At 47.5% G+C, this 15,642-nt stretch overlaps 9 protein-coding genes across 9 annotated transcripts; 6 read left to right on the top strand and 3 right to left on the bottom strand.

Annotated features, from left to right (window-relative positions):
• Positions 1–119: 119 nt before the first annotated feature.
• On the bottom strand, positions 120–458 carry TERG_12643 (uncharacterized protein; the record flags this gene model as incomplete). The annotated part of the gene is made up of 1 exon (XM_047751574.1): positions 120–458. One exon carries the CDS (start codon positions 456–458, stop codon positions 120–122), a length of 339 nt encoding a protein of 112 aa, XP_047607459.1.
• A 124-nt stretch (positions 459–582) lies between these two features.
• TERG_08054 (uncharacterized protein) lies at positions 583–1,095 on the top strand (the record flags this gene model as incomplete). Its single annotated transcript, XM_003231220.2, has 1 exon — positions 583–1,095. One exon carries the CDS (start codon positions 583–585, stop codon positions 1,093–1,095), a length of 513 nt encoding a protein of 170 aa, XP_003231268.2.
• Positions 1,096–2,413: 1,318 nt separating this feature from the next.
• Positions 2,414–4,183, top strand: TERG_12642 (uncharacterized protein; the record flags this gene model as incomplete). The annotated part of the gene is made up of 5 exons (XM_003231219.2): positions 2,414–2,562; positions 2,633–2,781; positions 2,868–3,242; positions 3,300–3,511; positions 3,569–4,183. The coding sequence occupies 5 exons, from the start codon at positions 2,414–2,416 to the stop codon at positions 4,181–4,183; spliced, it is 1,500 nt and encodes a 499-aa protein (XP_003231267.2).
• Positions 4,184–4,259: 76 nt separating this feature from the next.
• On the top strand, positions 4,260–4,737 carry TERG_12641 (uncharacterized protein; the record flags this gene model as incomplete). The annotated part of the gene is made up of 3 exons (XM_047751573.1): positions 4,260–4,336; positions 4,393–4,513; positions 4,660–4,737. 3 exons carry the CDS (start codon positions 4,260–4,262, stop codon positions 4,735–4,737), a joined length of 276 nt encoding a protein of 91 aa, XP_047607458.1.
• Positions 4,738–5,556: 819 nt separating this feature from the next.
• TERG_08052 (uncharacterized protein) lies at positions 5,557–6,411 on the top strand (the record flags this gene model as incomplete). Its single annotated transcript, XM_047748877.1, has 1 exon — positions 5,557–6,411. The coding sequence occupies one exon, from the start codon at positions 5,557–5,559 to the stop codon at positions 6,409–6,411; it is 855 nt and encodes a 284-aa protein (XP_047604868.1).
• A 1,418-nt stretch (positions 6,412–7,829) lies between these two features.
• Positions 7,830–8,816, top strand: TERG_08051 (uncharacterized protein; the record flags this gene model as incomplete). Its single annotated transcript, XM_003231217.1, has 3 exons — positions 7,830–7,945; positions 8,016–8,330; positions 8,402–8,816. 3 exons carry the CDS (start codon positions 7,830–7,832, stop codon positions 8,814–8,816), a joined length of 846 nt encoding a protein of 281 aa, XP_003231265.1.
• A 133-nt stretch (positions 8,817–8,949) lies between these two features.
• Positions 8,950–10,373, bottom strand: TERG_08050 (uncharacterized protein; the record flags this gene model as incomplete). Its single annotated transcript, XM_003231216.2, has 2 exons — positions 8,950–9,104; positions 9,158–10,373. The coding sequence occupies 2 exons, from the start codon at positions 10,371–10,373 to the stop codon at positions 8,950–8,952; spliced, it is 1,371 nt and encodes a 456-aa protein (XP_003231264.2).
• A 1,889-nt stretch (positions 10,374–12,262) lies between these two features.
• On the top strand, positions 12,263–13,676 carry TERG_08049 (uncharacterized protein; the record flags this gene model as incomplete). The annotated part of the gene is made up of 2 exons (XM_003231215.1): positions 12,263–13,376; positions 13,435–13,676. 2 exons carry the CDS (start codon positions 12,263–12,265, stop codon positions 13,674–13,676), a joined length of 1,356 nt encoding a protein of 451 aa, XP_003231263.1.
• Positions 13,677–14,034: 358 nt separating this feature from the next.
• On the bottom strand, positions 14,035–14,868 carry TERG_08048 (uncharacterized protein; the record flags this gene model as incomplete). Its single annotated transcript, XM_003231214.1, has 1 exon — positions 14,035–14,868. The coding sequence occupies one exon, from the start codon at positions 14,866–14,868 to the stop codon at positions 14,035–14,037; it is 834 nt and encodes a 277-aa protein (XP_003231262.1).
• Positions 14,869–15,642: the final 774 nt, after the last annotated feature.

The following is a 15,642-nucleotide window of genomic DNA, read 5'->3' as shown; positions in this document are numbered from 1 at the left end:
TTGTCGCAGCAGTCTATGGGTTACCAGTAGATATAGCAAAGAGCAGCTTCATCACGCGAGTTCACATGTAGTTAACTTCTGGTTATGGAGAAGTTGGATCTCTCTCCACATTTACATTATTAACTAATCAGTTGGACGTCAACACCTACATCCACGTTGACGAAGGCCAACTCATAAATACATGAAGACCGGCAAAGGTTACTGGGCGGGACAACGGAGAAACCTGCACAGGCGAGCCCTGCTCTGGGCGCTGTAGCCGCCAACAAGGGCCTTTCTGCAGGGTTCAGGACGATACTTGTAGCGGGGTAGACGGACTTGTACCTTGTCCATCGTCTGTACATACACATCCATAGAGTTGACAAGGACGCAAGAACCAATTCGCTATGACTGAGGAATACAGCACCTTTGAACTGGGCGACTGGTCGCTGCAGAGCGGACAGGTTATCCCCAAGGCCCATATCGCTTACAGGACGTTTGGTGACCCCAAGTTGCCTGCTATTGTGTACCCGTCATGGTTCTCTGGCAGTGAGTGCTCTCCGTTTAAGCTGAGTTGAAACCGAGAAGAAGTAGTAGAGGGTGCTGATGAGGTCAACTGTAGCGATATCTGCCAACTTCTGGCTGGTAGGAGAAGACAAGGAGCTGAGTCCAAAGAAATACTTCATTATCATACCAGCGATGTTCGGCAATGGACAGTCTTCTTCCCCCTCTAACACCGATCTCTCTCCTTTCCCAGCAGTGGCCGTCTACGATAACGTCAGAGCCCAGTATAAGCTAGTGACAGAGCATCTCGGGGTCAAGCATGTTAGAGCTGTCCTCGGGTGGTCCATGGGGGCAGGCCAGACCTTCCAATGGGCGGCTCAGTATCCCAATTTCATGGACATTATTGTCCCATTCTGCGGATCTGCGAAGACCTCTCTGCATAACCAGGTGTTTCTCGAGGGAGTCAAATGCGCCCTACTGTCAGCCAAGCGTTTCCGTTCTGCCGGGTCTGGCAAGGATGGCATCTGCTCCGAAGGTATTGTTGGCCGAAAATGGACAGAGGAAGAGAGAGACGTCGGACTGAGAGCTGTGGGAAGAGTGTACGCTGGGTGGTAGGTTTGCTTCCGACTTGACCTTCAAATGATGATAGTCGTCTTTAACCGAATGCACTCAACCAGGGGCATGAGCCAGCCATTCTATCGTGAAAAGCTGTACGAGACTGTTATGGGGTATAAAGACCTAGAGGATTTCTTGGTCAATTTCTGGGAGAAGTATTTCCTTTCCAAAGGTAGGCAATGTAGGGTCAGATTGTATCCTTGCAACAGGCTAACCCTTCATCTTTAGACCCGGAGAACCTGCTTACAATGCTGCAGACATGGCAGAACGCAGATATCTCGCAGCAAGAGCCGTACAATGGCAACTTTCAGGCAGCGCTCAAGGGAATCAAAGCAAAAGCGCTGGTCTTGCCTTGCAGACATGACTTGTATTTCCCGTACGTTCACTATCCCGTTATCATATACCTACCCTTCCACGTCTAACTGAGGGATCGAATAGACCGGAAGATTCGGAGTATGAGGTTGCGAACATGGCACCCGGCGTGGGTGAGCTGGACGTATTCCCATCCATCTGGGGACGTAAGTAGTTCTAAGATCCATCTCTAGATATCGCCCTCATCACCGCTAACGTGGGGGTTCTGGCTTAGACTGGGCAGGTGGTCCCGGCGAGAACAAGGAGGACGTCAAATGGCTGAACGACAAGCTGGTCGATTTCTTTAAACGGACTCCCATTAGCGAGTCTCTGACCACTGCCCTGAAGGATCTGAAAGTCTAGCTAGCTGGCCGTCACTTGCTGAAATAGCCGGCTTCTCTGTATCACAATTGTAGCCTGGTCTGTGCGGTAATGAGCCGCCCAACCTATTTCAGCTGTCCGGTAACACCAGCAGTCCCTGACAACGACGGCTCCCTCATCCCCTATGTGCGCTTGTATCCCCTTTTTCCCGTCGATAGTTAGCTGTAATAATGCTTTATTATTACCCTGTCCTTCCCCAAAGGCTTGGTGGAAGACGGATCCAAATCTAAAACTATCACGTGATTTAGCCGCCCAAAACCGTCATTTCTTTCTTGCCAGCGAGAACAAAAAACCTCCATCATCAAAGGTTCTTTTTAAAGTGACTGACTCTAGGCTGGTCAGTGTTATCTTCTCTTCTACGCGGTCCGGGAATTCTGGGGGCGTCTGTATTATTCTTCTTTTAATATCTTTTCTTTTGTGGGGTTTCTTCTTCGCTTCTCCATTCTCTACTTGGTAGCAGGCCGCGGCGAACCACTTCGCCATATCTAGCCGCGAGAGACAGGCTCCCACGAATCTCAACATCTCGTTGGAGACACGAACCGCTGGTTGCTACTGAACGCTTCTACGGCCTCAAGCTGTCGCAGCTATGGCTGCTTCACAGTCTCGTCAGTGGGGAATCACTCCTCCATTGTCATCCGCGCTTCCTACACCCTCCGAGCTCGCAGAGAACGATGCGTTGATAGCAGAGCTCAAGCTACAGAATAACTTCGAGCCGCCATCAGAGACAGAGAAACGGTTTGTCTGGCTGTTTAAAAACTTCATTTTCCTGGTTAGGAAATACTAACTCTTCTCGGCTGGTCTTTAGAAAGCAGACACTACATCTCCTACAGCGAGTCACTATCGAGTTCATCAAGGTAGTATCAAAAGAAAAGGGCCTCTCACAAGCGGCAATCGATGCTTCTGGTGGTAAAATATTCACATACGGGAGTTATAGGCTTGGGGTGTATGGTCCAGGTTGGTGTTCTCGAGCATTCTTGAAACTATCTTGACAAGGGAACGCGGAACATTATACTAATTCAATTGTTGTGGGTAAATAATAGGTTCTGATATTGACACTCTTGTTGTTGCACCGAAACATGTAATGAGAGAAGACTTCTTTGCACACTTTCCAGCAGTGCTTGAGAAACATGCGCCAAAAGATGCGATAGAAAAAATGACTCCCGTGCCAGACGCGTTCGTGCCTATCATCAAAATCGAGATTTCTGGCATCAGCATAGATTTGATTTTCGCACGACTCATCGTTTCTTCAGTTCCACCGAATCTCGATTTGAAAAACAAAGACTTGTTGCGCGGTCTTGATGAGAGGGAGATACGATGTGTCAACGGTACACGAGTGACGGATGAGATCTTGGAACTCGTCCCTCAACAAAAGACTTTTCGACTTGCACTTCGTGCTATAAAGCTTTGGGCACAACGTGAGTTTAGTGTTGGATCCTGCTTGATTGTGGCCGACTAACGCTGAACGTAATCAGGTCGAGCTATATATTCGAATATCGTTGGCTTTCCAGGTGGTGTTGCTTGGGCCATGTTGGTCGCAAGGGTGTGTCAGCTATATCCCCAAGCTACCGGATCAGTCATAGTTGGCAAGTTTTTCAGAATCATGAATCAGTGGAGTTGGCCGCAACCGGTCTTGTTGAAGCATATCGAAGATGGTCCACTTCATATGAAAGTGTGGAATCCGAAGGTTAGCTCACAACTGTGTTTTTTCATTCCAAAGGCTATTACTGATTTGAGTTTTCAGATATACCATGGAGATAGGTTCCACCTCATGCCTATAATTACCCCGGCGTATCCATCCATGTGTGCCACCCACAATGTTTCAATGTCCACCAAGGCCGTCATACTCAGAGAGCTCAGACGCGGAGGAGACATGGTTGACAAAATCTTTGTCGGACAGCGTCGATGGAGTGATCTTTTTGCTCGACACAGCTTTTTCTCTGCTGACTACAAATACTATCTCAGCATCAACTCCACTAGCACAAGCAAGGAAGCACAGGCTATTTGGTCTGGCTTAGTTGAATCAAAACTCAGACATCTTGTTGGAGCACTTGACCGCAAATCGTCTATAGAGATTGCCCATCCGTTCCCCAAGGGGTTTGAGAGGGTCCACATCTGTAAGACTGACGAAGAAGTCGATGCAGTGAAAGCCGGCTCTATGAAATACCAAGCAGATGACACCAAGACTGCTACTACCGACGAGACAAATGATCCAACCCACATTGCAGCTGCTGAGAATGCAAATGAGAACGTGGGGATTGCAGAAGCGGAAAAACCAACTGGAGAGAATAAGTACACCCTTTACACCACAACTTACTATATCGGGCTAGAGCTTAAGCCATTAGCACCGGGTAAGTAAACCGCATCCATTCATGTGATACCACTGACTCCTCGAAGGCGCCTCAAGATCACTAGATATATCTAGCGATACCCATATGTTCAAGAATACATGCACTTCCTGGGCTCAGTACCAGCCTGGAGTTAATGACTTGAATATTTCACATGTTCGCAAGTATGTTTTGACCTTGATTGATTCGAATTATTGCCAGAGCACTAATACTGTAACAGCTACGATCTCCCCGATGACGTTTTCCAGCCTAGTGAAGTTCGCCCAACGCGGCCGAAGAAGAAGGTTGTGAAGAAAGTGGAACAGACAGTTTCCCAGAAGCGAAATATCGATGCAGTAGACGTAAGTTGAAACCTCAGAATTGCATCACTAACAAACAGTGTTTACGAGATAGCCCTATGGGAAGCAAGGATAAATACGGGCGAGGAAAAGCCGCCGATCGAAGTGCAACCGGGGAACTAACTAGCTGCTTTTTTTTTTACTTCCAGGGCCAAGAAATATCCGAATCAGCGTCGAAACGCCATGTCTCGCAAAACGGGATGGTGACTCAAGCTACAATAGCTTAGATATCGCAATTACGAACTCAGGAGATGTCCCGCTCAAACAAGGCGACCGGCTACTCGTCTACTCGAGGCCGCAGCTGGCCTCATCCCTTTCGAAGCCTTGCCTCCACCACCTTTTTTTTGCTTCTAAACCGGCTTGCCAACACAAGAAAACAAGAAAAAGGAAAAAAACAAGTTCTAACCATCAAAATCTCCTATCCATAACCAACTGGCTGATCTAACAAAAGGCAGGGGAATGACGAGTGCGAAACCTCTTGGTAAAGACCAGATTATAGGTGCGCCTTTTCTACCAGAACCACCCAACCTACCGGCGTCCGGGGTGGTATTTACGCTCTTTAGAAGTGTTCTAGGATTTTCATTTGTGAGGAGAACAACTACTCGCTTTTGTCGTGCGACATGTTGACATGGCCACTACGGCTTTCGTTTACAGAGGAGGTTTCTTAACACTGTTCTAGGTACAGTTTCTGTATGCCAGTAAAGCATACTTGAACAAGCCATGGACTAGCCAGGTGACTTGACCGTAGCATTTCATAGCTCTGATAGACAATCAATAACACTTAATATGGGGTCATGGGCCCTTTGTACTTGTTGTTTGCCTTCTTTTTAAAGCTGTCTACCTTGATGTCTCTAGTACAGGGTTGTTTCACGTCCCTACATTAGTGTCGATGATAGGGCAAACCTTGGATTCCCCAAACCTTGGAACGTCATATTTAACGTCATCGGGCGGCAGCGCGCTTCCTTGGCCGGATCCTTGAAATAAACTCTAGTAGACGTTGCTCGGGGAATATATCAATTTTATCAGTCTATATACATACGTCTTTCATGAGAGCGGGCGAAAATTCTGTTTTCTACTCTAACGTTAGGCAGCCGAATTCATACAGCAAAATGACCGAAAGCAAAGCACAGGGAGGCAGGAAGCCTCAATTGCTTGTGGTGTCCAACCGCCTCCCCTTGTCCCTGAAACGAACAGATGATGGAAAATATGAATCCTCAAAATCCAGCGGTGGACTCGTCACAAGTCTCAGCGGCATATCGGAATCAATCGGGTTTCAATGGTTTGGTTGGACAGGACTAGAGATATCCGAAGACGAGCAGCAGGAGGTTCAAAAACTGTTGGCCAAGCAAGATGCTGTACCCATCTTCCTAAACAAGGAACTGGCTAACAATCATTACAATGGATTTTCAAGTGAGTATCCTGTTGCTGATGTTAGATGCGTTGCTGTGGCCCCAGAAATACCTGCCATTATTGCCGGTACTGATGAATATTCCAACTTAGATTCGATACTGTGGCCGGTCCTGCATTACCAACCTGGAACTCAGCATTTTGACGAAAAGTGGTGGGATGCATATCAAGAGGTTAACCAGATATTCGCGAAAGTGGTTGCAGAAGCTACCTCTGATGGCGATTTGGTTTGGGTGCACGATTATCATCTGATGCTTCTGCCCGGCATTCTGCGAAGAGAATTTGTTAAACAAGGCAAACATTCGGTGAAAATTGGCTTCTCCCTGCATACTCCATTCCCCGCTGCAGAAGTGTATCGGGCTCTTCCGACAAATCATGAACTGCTCGAAGGGGTTTTAGACAGTGACTTGATAGGGTTTCATACCGATGATTATGCGGGACACTTCGCAGACGCTTGTTCTCAGATATTGTATGTCCCCTCCATCTACCGTTAATACATCTTGCTGACTCTTGGATACTGTAGAGGTGCGTCTAAAGACGGGTTGACACTGCGTTATAAGGATCGAACCATCCAGGTTGGAAAATTCATTGTCGGTATAGATCCAACGCGCTTCTTGGAGGCAGTGGAGTTAGAAGCCGTCCAGAAACGAATCGCCGAGCTTGAAGATAAGTACAAGGGTATAAAACGGATCGTTGGCGTCGACAGACTGGACTACATCAAAGGACTACCAGAGAAGCTGCGCGGTTATCAGGAGTTCCTCCGAACACACCCCGAATGGGTCGGGAAGATTGTCTTGATCCAGATTGCTGTACCAAGCCGTGAAGATGTCCAGGAGTACCAAGAGTTAGAGGCTGAGCTATACAGGCTGGTGGGCATGGTCAATGGCGAATTTGGTAGGTCTTCCCATCAATGTGTTGTCGAGGAACTTTCCCAGGTTTAACCAAAGCTAACAGTTATTGAATAGGTAAACCTGATTATGCACCAGTTATCTTTATTCACCAGTCAATTCCTTTTGAAGAGTTGGCTGCCCTATACGCAGCATCCGACATATGTTTGCTCTCATCCACAAGAGATGGCATGAACCTTGTGGCCCTCGAGTACATTGCCTGCCAGAAAGAAAGAAATGGTGTACTGGCCGTCTCCGAATTTGCTGGCGTGTCCTCATATTTGGAAGGGGGAGTCAAATTCAACCCGTTCAACTCCAGCGAGATTGCCAGAGTGATCTACGATGCGGTAGAAATGGACACAGACCAGCGAAAAAAGGAGCACGCGCGGCTCCTTGAATTCATAAAAACTCATACCAGGTAAGTTATATTGGCACAGGTTCTTCTCCCAGCCGTTCAGGGGCATGTTCTTCTAACTGGGTATCGCAACTAGCACCCATTGGGGCCAGGGGTTCGTTGAAAAACTTTCGGCTGCTTAGGTTTATAGTAAGCGTAAATTGCGCGTGATTATACAGTCTGCGTGCTTTGTGATAGCGACACCAATAATATTCCGGCATCTCTCTCAAATAAATATCTTCATTTTCAATTCACGAAATTCGAATAAATAGGAAAAATCAAGCAAAAAGGGGGTGAAAAGTGATATTAGTATATCCATGGATTAGTCATCATACGCTAGCCCCTCTAGTTGTTTGTCTTGGCATCAATTTCAACCTCGGCATTTTGTCGGCTCATCAAAAAGCCTCGACCTTGGAAGTGCAAACGACGGCGAGCCATTTGGCTGCGTTTCAAGATGTGATAAGAAGCAGATAACTATATAGTCGTTGCCGTTAGTACTTCTCCTACCGATGAGATTACGCTTGTTCACTGCTAACTCACGTTCAGGCCTGTATACATCACCGAGAACCAAATTGCCCTTGCTACTGAACAACGGAGCCTCCTTTGATATACAAGTGTTACATTGAGCAATATGGCCGCCGAAGCACAAGTGAAACTAAAGGATTTTGGAAACATCTTCTCTCTCGAAGGGAAAGTGGCCGTTGTTACTGGTGGTTCAAGAGGTCTGGGCCTGTATGCAGCTAGCGGGTAAGCTTATATCGATGGAAGAATACTGCTGCTGCCTCTGCCTCCTTGCTAACGTGATGCTTAACGCCAGTCTTCTACAAGCTGGTTGTTCAAAGGTGTACATTACTTCCAGAAAAGCGAAAGCCTGTGACGAAGCTGTTGCTGCCCTTAATGCGCTGCCTAACAAACGGCCTGGTGCTCGGGCATACTCTGTGCCAGCAGACAGCTCCAAGATATCCGAAATTGAGCGTCTAGTGGCAGAGGTCAGCAAGACAACAGACCATGTTGACATCCTCTTTGCCAATGCCGGAGCTACCTGGGGTGAAAAGTTCGATACACACCCTGAACACGCCTTCCAGAAGGTAATGGATCTGAATGTTAAGAGTGTCTTTTACACAGTGCAAAAGTGCGTATACATAACACAAGGGAAGAGTAAATGAACAGAAAAACAGGAAACTAACTAAGTTGTGACAACAGATTTGCGCCAATGCTGGAAAAGTCAGCATCCATCGAATCGACTTCTCGTGTGATCATCACCGCATCCGTTGCTGGAATTGGTGTAGGTACCATGGGTGACAATGCCACTTTTAGCTATTCTACATCTAAAGCCGCTGCCATACACCTGGCAAAGAACCTTGCTGTCGCTCTTGGACCGAGGCATATACTTACTAACGCTATTGCACCCGGATTTTATCCGTCTAAGATGGCAAATGGGCTCATAGAAATGCAGGGAGGTGTCGAGGCAATGGCTGCACAAACGCCAAATGGCAAGTTGGGAGAGCCTGAGGATATCGCCGCGCTCGTTGTATTCTTGGCTGGTAGAGGTGCGAGGCATATCAACGGTGCAGTTATTACCACAGATGGAGGGTCTGTGCTCAAGGCAAAAGTGTAAATACTCTTTATTAATACTAAGAGAGTTCCCAAGTTCAGCATATATAAAGCAAGCATCAAAGGACTACTTGTTCAGACTATGGCGTGCTCATCAAACAGCTCAAGATGACTCTACAAAAACAACCGTCTCCCAGTTATAGTTGTGACGAAACACCCTTTCCGTCCTTTAAAGCTTTATCAATGACGTTCATTGCGTGGTAGAGCTCATAATCATGTAGTCTTGGAGTAAGAACTTGAATTGAGAGGGGGGATTTGAGGTAGATTCGGCGATCAACGGTAGATGAATTCCCTAATCAAGCATGGGTTAGAAAAATTTAGCCTGCGAGAGAGCGGAGCACGTACATAGTTCTCTGTTTCTCTTATCCCAGCTAGACAGAACCTTAGAGTCCATCTCCCTGCCAGCCTCCAGGTCTTGTTCAGTAAATTTGCGAACAGGAAGATTACCAGCAGGATAATCGACAAGGACGAAAGACGAAGTATATCCAACTGCATTATAGCGGTCAATCTCTGGCACAGGGTGGGGGGCAACGGGGTGGATTATAGCATCAACACGCCGAGACTTGTTGGTTCCAGGGACAGTCCACATCTTCATGAGCTGCCTTTCAATATGAGAACGTTTGGCTTGGATCTTTGCAAGTTCATCAATAGTCTTTGGAGTTCCTCGTTTAAATCGGCCCTTTAACCATGGGATGAGTTCTTCTGAGCTGCTCTCCAGCAGGTTCATCATATGCTGGCCACCATCCACACCCATTAAAGCATTTGCTACAGCCTGGCATTCCCCTAGTTCAGGTGGGACGGGTATATCGACAACCTCTACTCCGTTAGTGTTTCGAAGAGTTTGAGCAACCTCTTCTAAAACCTTCGCGATAGGAGGTAGAGGGGGAATTCGGCCATCAGATCGTAGTATTCCAACAGTAAACTTAGATGACTTTCCCGGGTTTTGCGGTGCCCACTGGCCCGGAATACAGTCTTCCCCCCAAAGTGCTGACCGAGGGACTATTTCTTTCATCACAGCATCAATATCATCCATAGACTTGGCAAGGGGCCCCGCAACAGCTTGGATACTTGTTCTGCTACGCCCAGGGAAAGCACAAGACTCCTGCCCGCCATACGGAACACGGCCAACACTGGGTTTGAAACCATAGAGCCCCTCGCACATAGCCGGGACGCGAATGCTGCCACCAACGTCAGTTCCAATGCCAACCATAGAGCCTCGCATTAAGACCATAACAGCCTCTCCACCAGAGCTACCTCCAGCGGTCAGCTTCCGATTCAATGGATTCAGGGTTCGGCCAAAGAGATTGTTGACACTATCCAGGGCGCCCAGAGTCTGTGGAACATTCGTCTTCCCCACGATGACTGCTCCAAGGGAGTAGAGTAGGTCCACCAAAGGAGCGTTCTGTTTTGCTGGTTTAAATGCAAGGCCCGCTATTCCAGTGGTAGAATCGACTCCTTCGATATCAAAAGTGTCTTTGACGGATATTGGTAAGCCGTGTAGTGGACCGTATGTTGTTCCAGTACGTTTGAAATGGTCATCTAGTTTCTCTGCACGTTTCATAGCGTCATCAAATAGCGGCTCTGTAAGACAGCGAGTAAGCTGGTGGGCAATAGCAGCACGCTATATTCACGTTAGTTTCCCTCGATATAGATATAAAGAGGTCATGACCGTACCTTACAAAAGGCTTGACAAACATCCTTACAGGATAGTTTCCCGTTGGCTATCTCTGCAAGCAGTCCCTTGACATTCCATGCCTCCGTGATTTCGAGTTCTCTCGCCGTGAGCAGGCCACACCGCCTTGGAATATCAGTAATATCCGACTGATCATAAGAACGAGTGTTTGTGATCGATTCTTCGGCTGACAGAGCGCCAGCGGGTATCCATTGGGCAGGCAGACGCCAGCTTTGCGGTATCTTTGACTCGAGCTGTGCCTGCTTCCGGCGGGCAATCTCCTTATACGCGGGCTCGGGCATGATTAACTGGCTTCTACACACAGTTAAAATATATCTCTTCTTTCAGACTTCTTTTATCGTTTTCTTCCTCTTTAAGGGCTTGTATATTTCACTGTCGGGCTACGAACTTTGGATGTGCTGTGCCTTGATACCCCAGAGAGTGGGTGAACTAGTGGATAAGCTTTAAGGTATTACCGAGAAGCGCCGAGGTACCGATTTATCGTGAAGTTCTATAACTACTCACGAACTTAGCAAGTTAAATCACTAAAATTGGCCAAATTATTTTTCATTAAAGCGCGGAGCCGAAAGTTCACTTGAACATCTGGACCCTCTAGAACTAGTCCAGGACGTCCGGATCGCCAGTACCGTTGATAGTTCATAATTGCCGGCGTCCTTGGATCTACGGAGTATATGTTCTATATTCACTATTCTCCATGAAGATGAGCTTCTAGCCCGCAGAATCATAGTCTGTCGCCATTCCATGATACAAGGCCGAATAGTAGGGCGGGGTTGCTTAAGCTGCGCGATGAAATATTCACCCACAGGCCAAAGGCTCCAATGGACTTTAGGAGGGAGGTTGTCAGTTATTAGAATTGGTGCTTACGCTGATTTGCATTCCTTTCAGAAGAAGCTCAGGTTGCTCTAAATATTAATGGAATACCTCCAATTTTTGTACTCATTCCACTGGCTAGAGAAATTCAGCGAGAGCTTCGTCATCGGCAACTTCTTACTCCATACTGCTGGTGATCAAAGTGGAGAATCAAACGTCACCTAACTAGTTAGCGAACACGAATTAAGAGTAAAAACTTGCTGTATTATTCGCACGGACCCAGCCAGGGTCATCCCGCTATCCCGCGGTGAGTCACGTGCTACAACCGTGCTTTCTCTCGTCTTCCACACATAACATTTATTCGAATGATAATAATAAGTATATATATTTCCCTGTCTTCCTCCTTGTGATATAAATAGAACCGACTAACTAAATGCTCCGTCAAAAGAAAGACTTTCCTTACGTAATTTTGGACGTCTTATCAGAGTTTACAAGGTTAAGCTTATCTCTTATCAATCAATCATGTGCAAAGCCAAGATCAACGCTAAGCCTGATTCGGTGGTCCCGATACACAAGCCAGCTTCGAAATCCCTGTCGTTTTATTGTTGCGCAAAGCGAAAAAAGGACCTGCATAGCCACAGCTTGGACAGCTCCATCGGGGCTTTATAAAGGATCTCGTTTTTCTTTTCTTTGACTGCTGCGTTTCCCCAACGGATGATCCGGATACTTACAGTCTCCCTTGCGTTTTCTTCACCGCATGCAGAATACGTATCCCCACCCTCCGTACACCACCGTTTGAAGGACAGACAAACGAGCGCAGCACACGAATCCTGACTCGCGGACAAGGGAAACGGCTGGACCTGTCACGTCGCGCGAGATACCCAGCACTCGCATCCATTTTAATCACGCCCAATCTAGCTTGCACAACAATAAAAAGCAAACAAACCATGGCGGACGGCACTCGGTCTCCTCCTCATCCATTAACTCCGAGCCTCTATGCCCTCCATGGCCGATCCGAGACTTATCAACATCATCTCCCCAGAACACCCCCTTCAGGCATGAGCACAGGCATCGAGGCCATCGAGATAGCTGAGCAACCACTGCCAGTGCCACATATCCCATATGCAATGGAAGGGTCTGACGAGGAAGGTCAACGCCCTCCTCGCTACACCCGTGAGAATGACCCCTTCCAGCTCTCATCCAAGATAAAGTCGAACGCAGAGATCGACCAGATCCAAGCAAACACCACTAGGCGACGGAAGTGTCTTTCAAGTGAGCAGAAAGGACGAACCAACGCGGACAGGAGGAGGATACAATCATTCTATCGATCGCAGAATGAGAAGATTGAGCGTCTTTTGAAACCGGTTGACGAGCATATCAGACATGCGAAGGAGTTGAATGAGCAGAACCAACTCAAGTACAAAATCGCTGTCTACGGTAGCTTTGCCGCCAACGTGATCCTTTCCATTCTGCAGGTTTATGCTGCCATATCCTCAGGATCCCTGTCACTGTTTACCACGATGGCAGACGCCATATTTGACCCCTTGTCGAACCTGACTTTACTTCTCTGTCACAAGGCCGTCAAACGAGTTGATGCCCGCCAATTCCCAGCTGGGAAAGCCCGAATCGAAACGGCGGGGAATATTTTCTTCTGCTTCCTCATGACTGCGGTCTCCTTTATCCTTATTGCCTTCTCGATCAAAGATCTTGTTGGCGGCAGCACTTCCGATACAAATCAGTTTCACCTTACGGCCACCATATCCGTGTGTATCGCTTTTGCTACAAAATTGACTCTCTTCTTTTACTGCTGGGCAATCCGCAACCAGTATTCCCAGGTTAGAATCCTTTGGGAAGATCACAGGAATGACCTTTTCATCAACGGATTGGGTATTTTGACTTCAGTGGGCGGAAGCAAGCTTCGCTGGTGGATTGATCCCGCCGGTGCTTTGTTGTTGTCCGTTCTTATTTCAGGCTTGTGGACTAAAACCGCCTACTCCGAGTTTCAGCTTCTAATCGGAGTCACCGCTGATACCGAGATGCAACAACTCATCACTTATATCTGTAAGTGCCATTATTCACCCGCATTATTGTACATATTCAGGGGCTAACTCTACCATAGCCATGACTCATTCTCCTTTGATAACCGCTATCGACACTGTACGTGCATACACCTCAGGGCCTCGCTTACTCGTAGAGGTCGACATTGTCATGGACAGAAACGAGTCTTTGGAGGCCACACATGATGTGGCGGAGGAACTTCAGACAAAGTTGGAGAGTCTTCCGGATGTCGAACGAGCTTACGTCCACGTTGACTATGAGACTACGCATAAACCGGAACATTTCTTGAAAAAGGAGCTATAAACATCCTGATTATTGGCTGAGAGCGATATGTCTTACTATGTCGTCATGTTTGTCTTGGTGTTAGGAGAACGGTAACGTTTGGATAGATAGGAAACTCTCCCGGTGACGGCGTTCAGGTTTTCTTCTTCTACGATGATATGGGTTGACCGATTGATAGAAATTATTCGGTCTTGAAACATGATGATAAAGTAACTAGGCTATTGCATATCTATTCAATTCAGTTCCACTCAGATTATGATACGTGGCTATTAAAGATATGCTTGAAGAAAGCTTCCAACAGCTAAGTACTAACATGCCATTAATGTTGTTTGACTATATATATTTTGATACCTTAAAGTATCACATTATATCTCACATATTACCAGGTCAAGATTCCTGTCTTCCTTGCCCATATCCAAAGAGCAAATCCTAAGGTCCCTACTCCAAAAGCCCAGCGGCCAAGTATACCACCAACAGCCATGAAATGACCCCGAAGCATTGTTTCACGTTTTTTCATGAGTTCAGCCTCTTCGTTGGCCCACGGAAACTCCGCATCCGGCACTGGCTTTCCAAGGAATTCGCATAGTGGCTCCCAGCCCTGGCCCATCCGGTAATGAAGAAGTTGTCCCGGCGGTACAAGGTCTTCAATCTCCCTGTAGTACCTATCGTAAACAACACGCACATTCTTCCGAATACCCTCGACGTCTCTCGCTTGAAAGAAGCCAAGCAAGGCCTTCCTCATTGCCGAAACACTTGAGTTACCTAAGATCGGCTGTATGACCGCACAGAAGACAGCGGCCATCGGGCTCCAGAGTCCTTGCAACACCACTCTATCCAGACTATTGTACCACCGATCAAAGTCCCTCTTAACCAAGATGACTTTGGCACTTGGGTACACCTTGATAAGCTGGGGTCCAAACAAGGCGGCAGCCTCGGTGACTGCTTCACGGCCGCCATACACTTCATCCCATTGCTCCCGGCTGAAGGCCCGCCCGTGGTATGTTGGAAGGTCTGGAAAAGTTGCGTCAGCGGCGCGATTGAATATCCGCCATGCCGCTTCACCTCCGTCTTTGTCCGTTAATGTATGGTGAACGTTCTGGTACCCTAGGATAGAGAGTGCATTCGCCATTGAAAGAGTGCCGGATCGCGGCAAGCCCAGTGCTAGGACTTTCATCTCGAGCCGCTGCGGCTTAAGCTCTGTGGGTTGATTCATGATTCTTGTCGGATGTTAATCGTCGCTCCTAGTGTTCACAGCCCGTAACTAGCTGAAATGTCACGGTGATGGAGAAGAAGCAGATTAAACGAGGTAGTTCATTCTCTGGCGCTGTGAGATATGAATCGGAACCAGGACGACCCGCTGTTCTCCGAGAAGGTTTTCTACGACGGTCCTGGGGGCGTCGGTTACTTGGTGAGCCGGGGGCTATTCGCTGATTCGCGATGACAGGGATTCTGTCTCGCTGATGCTTGCAAGGGTCGACTTGCGCTCTTATATAAATCGCCAGTCACCATACGAAACGCAGCCTCCCATTGAAACCGACCACCTACAGGGCGGTATGTGCCCCTTGATTATAATCATTGTGCCAGCTCATAGTTTAGCCTTCTCGAGGCCATATTCATGGGTAGTTCTGTGTTGTTCTTCCTTGAATATGGCGGACTGATTGCTGTCCGACCGCACTTTAGCGCGTGAGAATTCTTATCGGGCCTGTCCACCCAATGGCCACAGGCCAGGTCATATTAATAGAAACAGCAGACATTAACGAATATACGTTGGTGCTGAGCATCAAAAAGCGAGCGAGTTGTTGGTTGCTTAAAATAACGATGCTTAGCGGGATGCAGCCGACAAGAAGTTGGCCAATGGGAAGTTTACATTGACGAGCCATCAGCGAAAACTACAGCCAATTATCATCTTCGATTTAAGCTTAAGCCCGACCCACTTCCCGTGATTTCGAACTTTAAACGAAGAACAAACAACTTGCTTCCAAATTCG

This window comes from Trichophyton rubrum, assembly GCF_000151425.1.
Source record: "Trichophyton rubrum CBS 118892 genomic scaffold supercont2.12, whole genome shotgun sequence".
Lineage (NCBI taxonomy): Eukaryota > Fungi > Ascomycota > Eurotiomycetes > Onygenales > Arthrodermataceae > Trichophyton > Trichophyton rubrum.
Note: the sequence above shows the minus strand (reverse complement) of the source record. Positions and strands in the feature narration are given on the sequence as shown.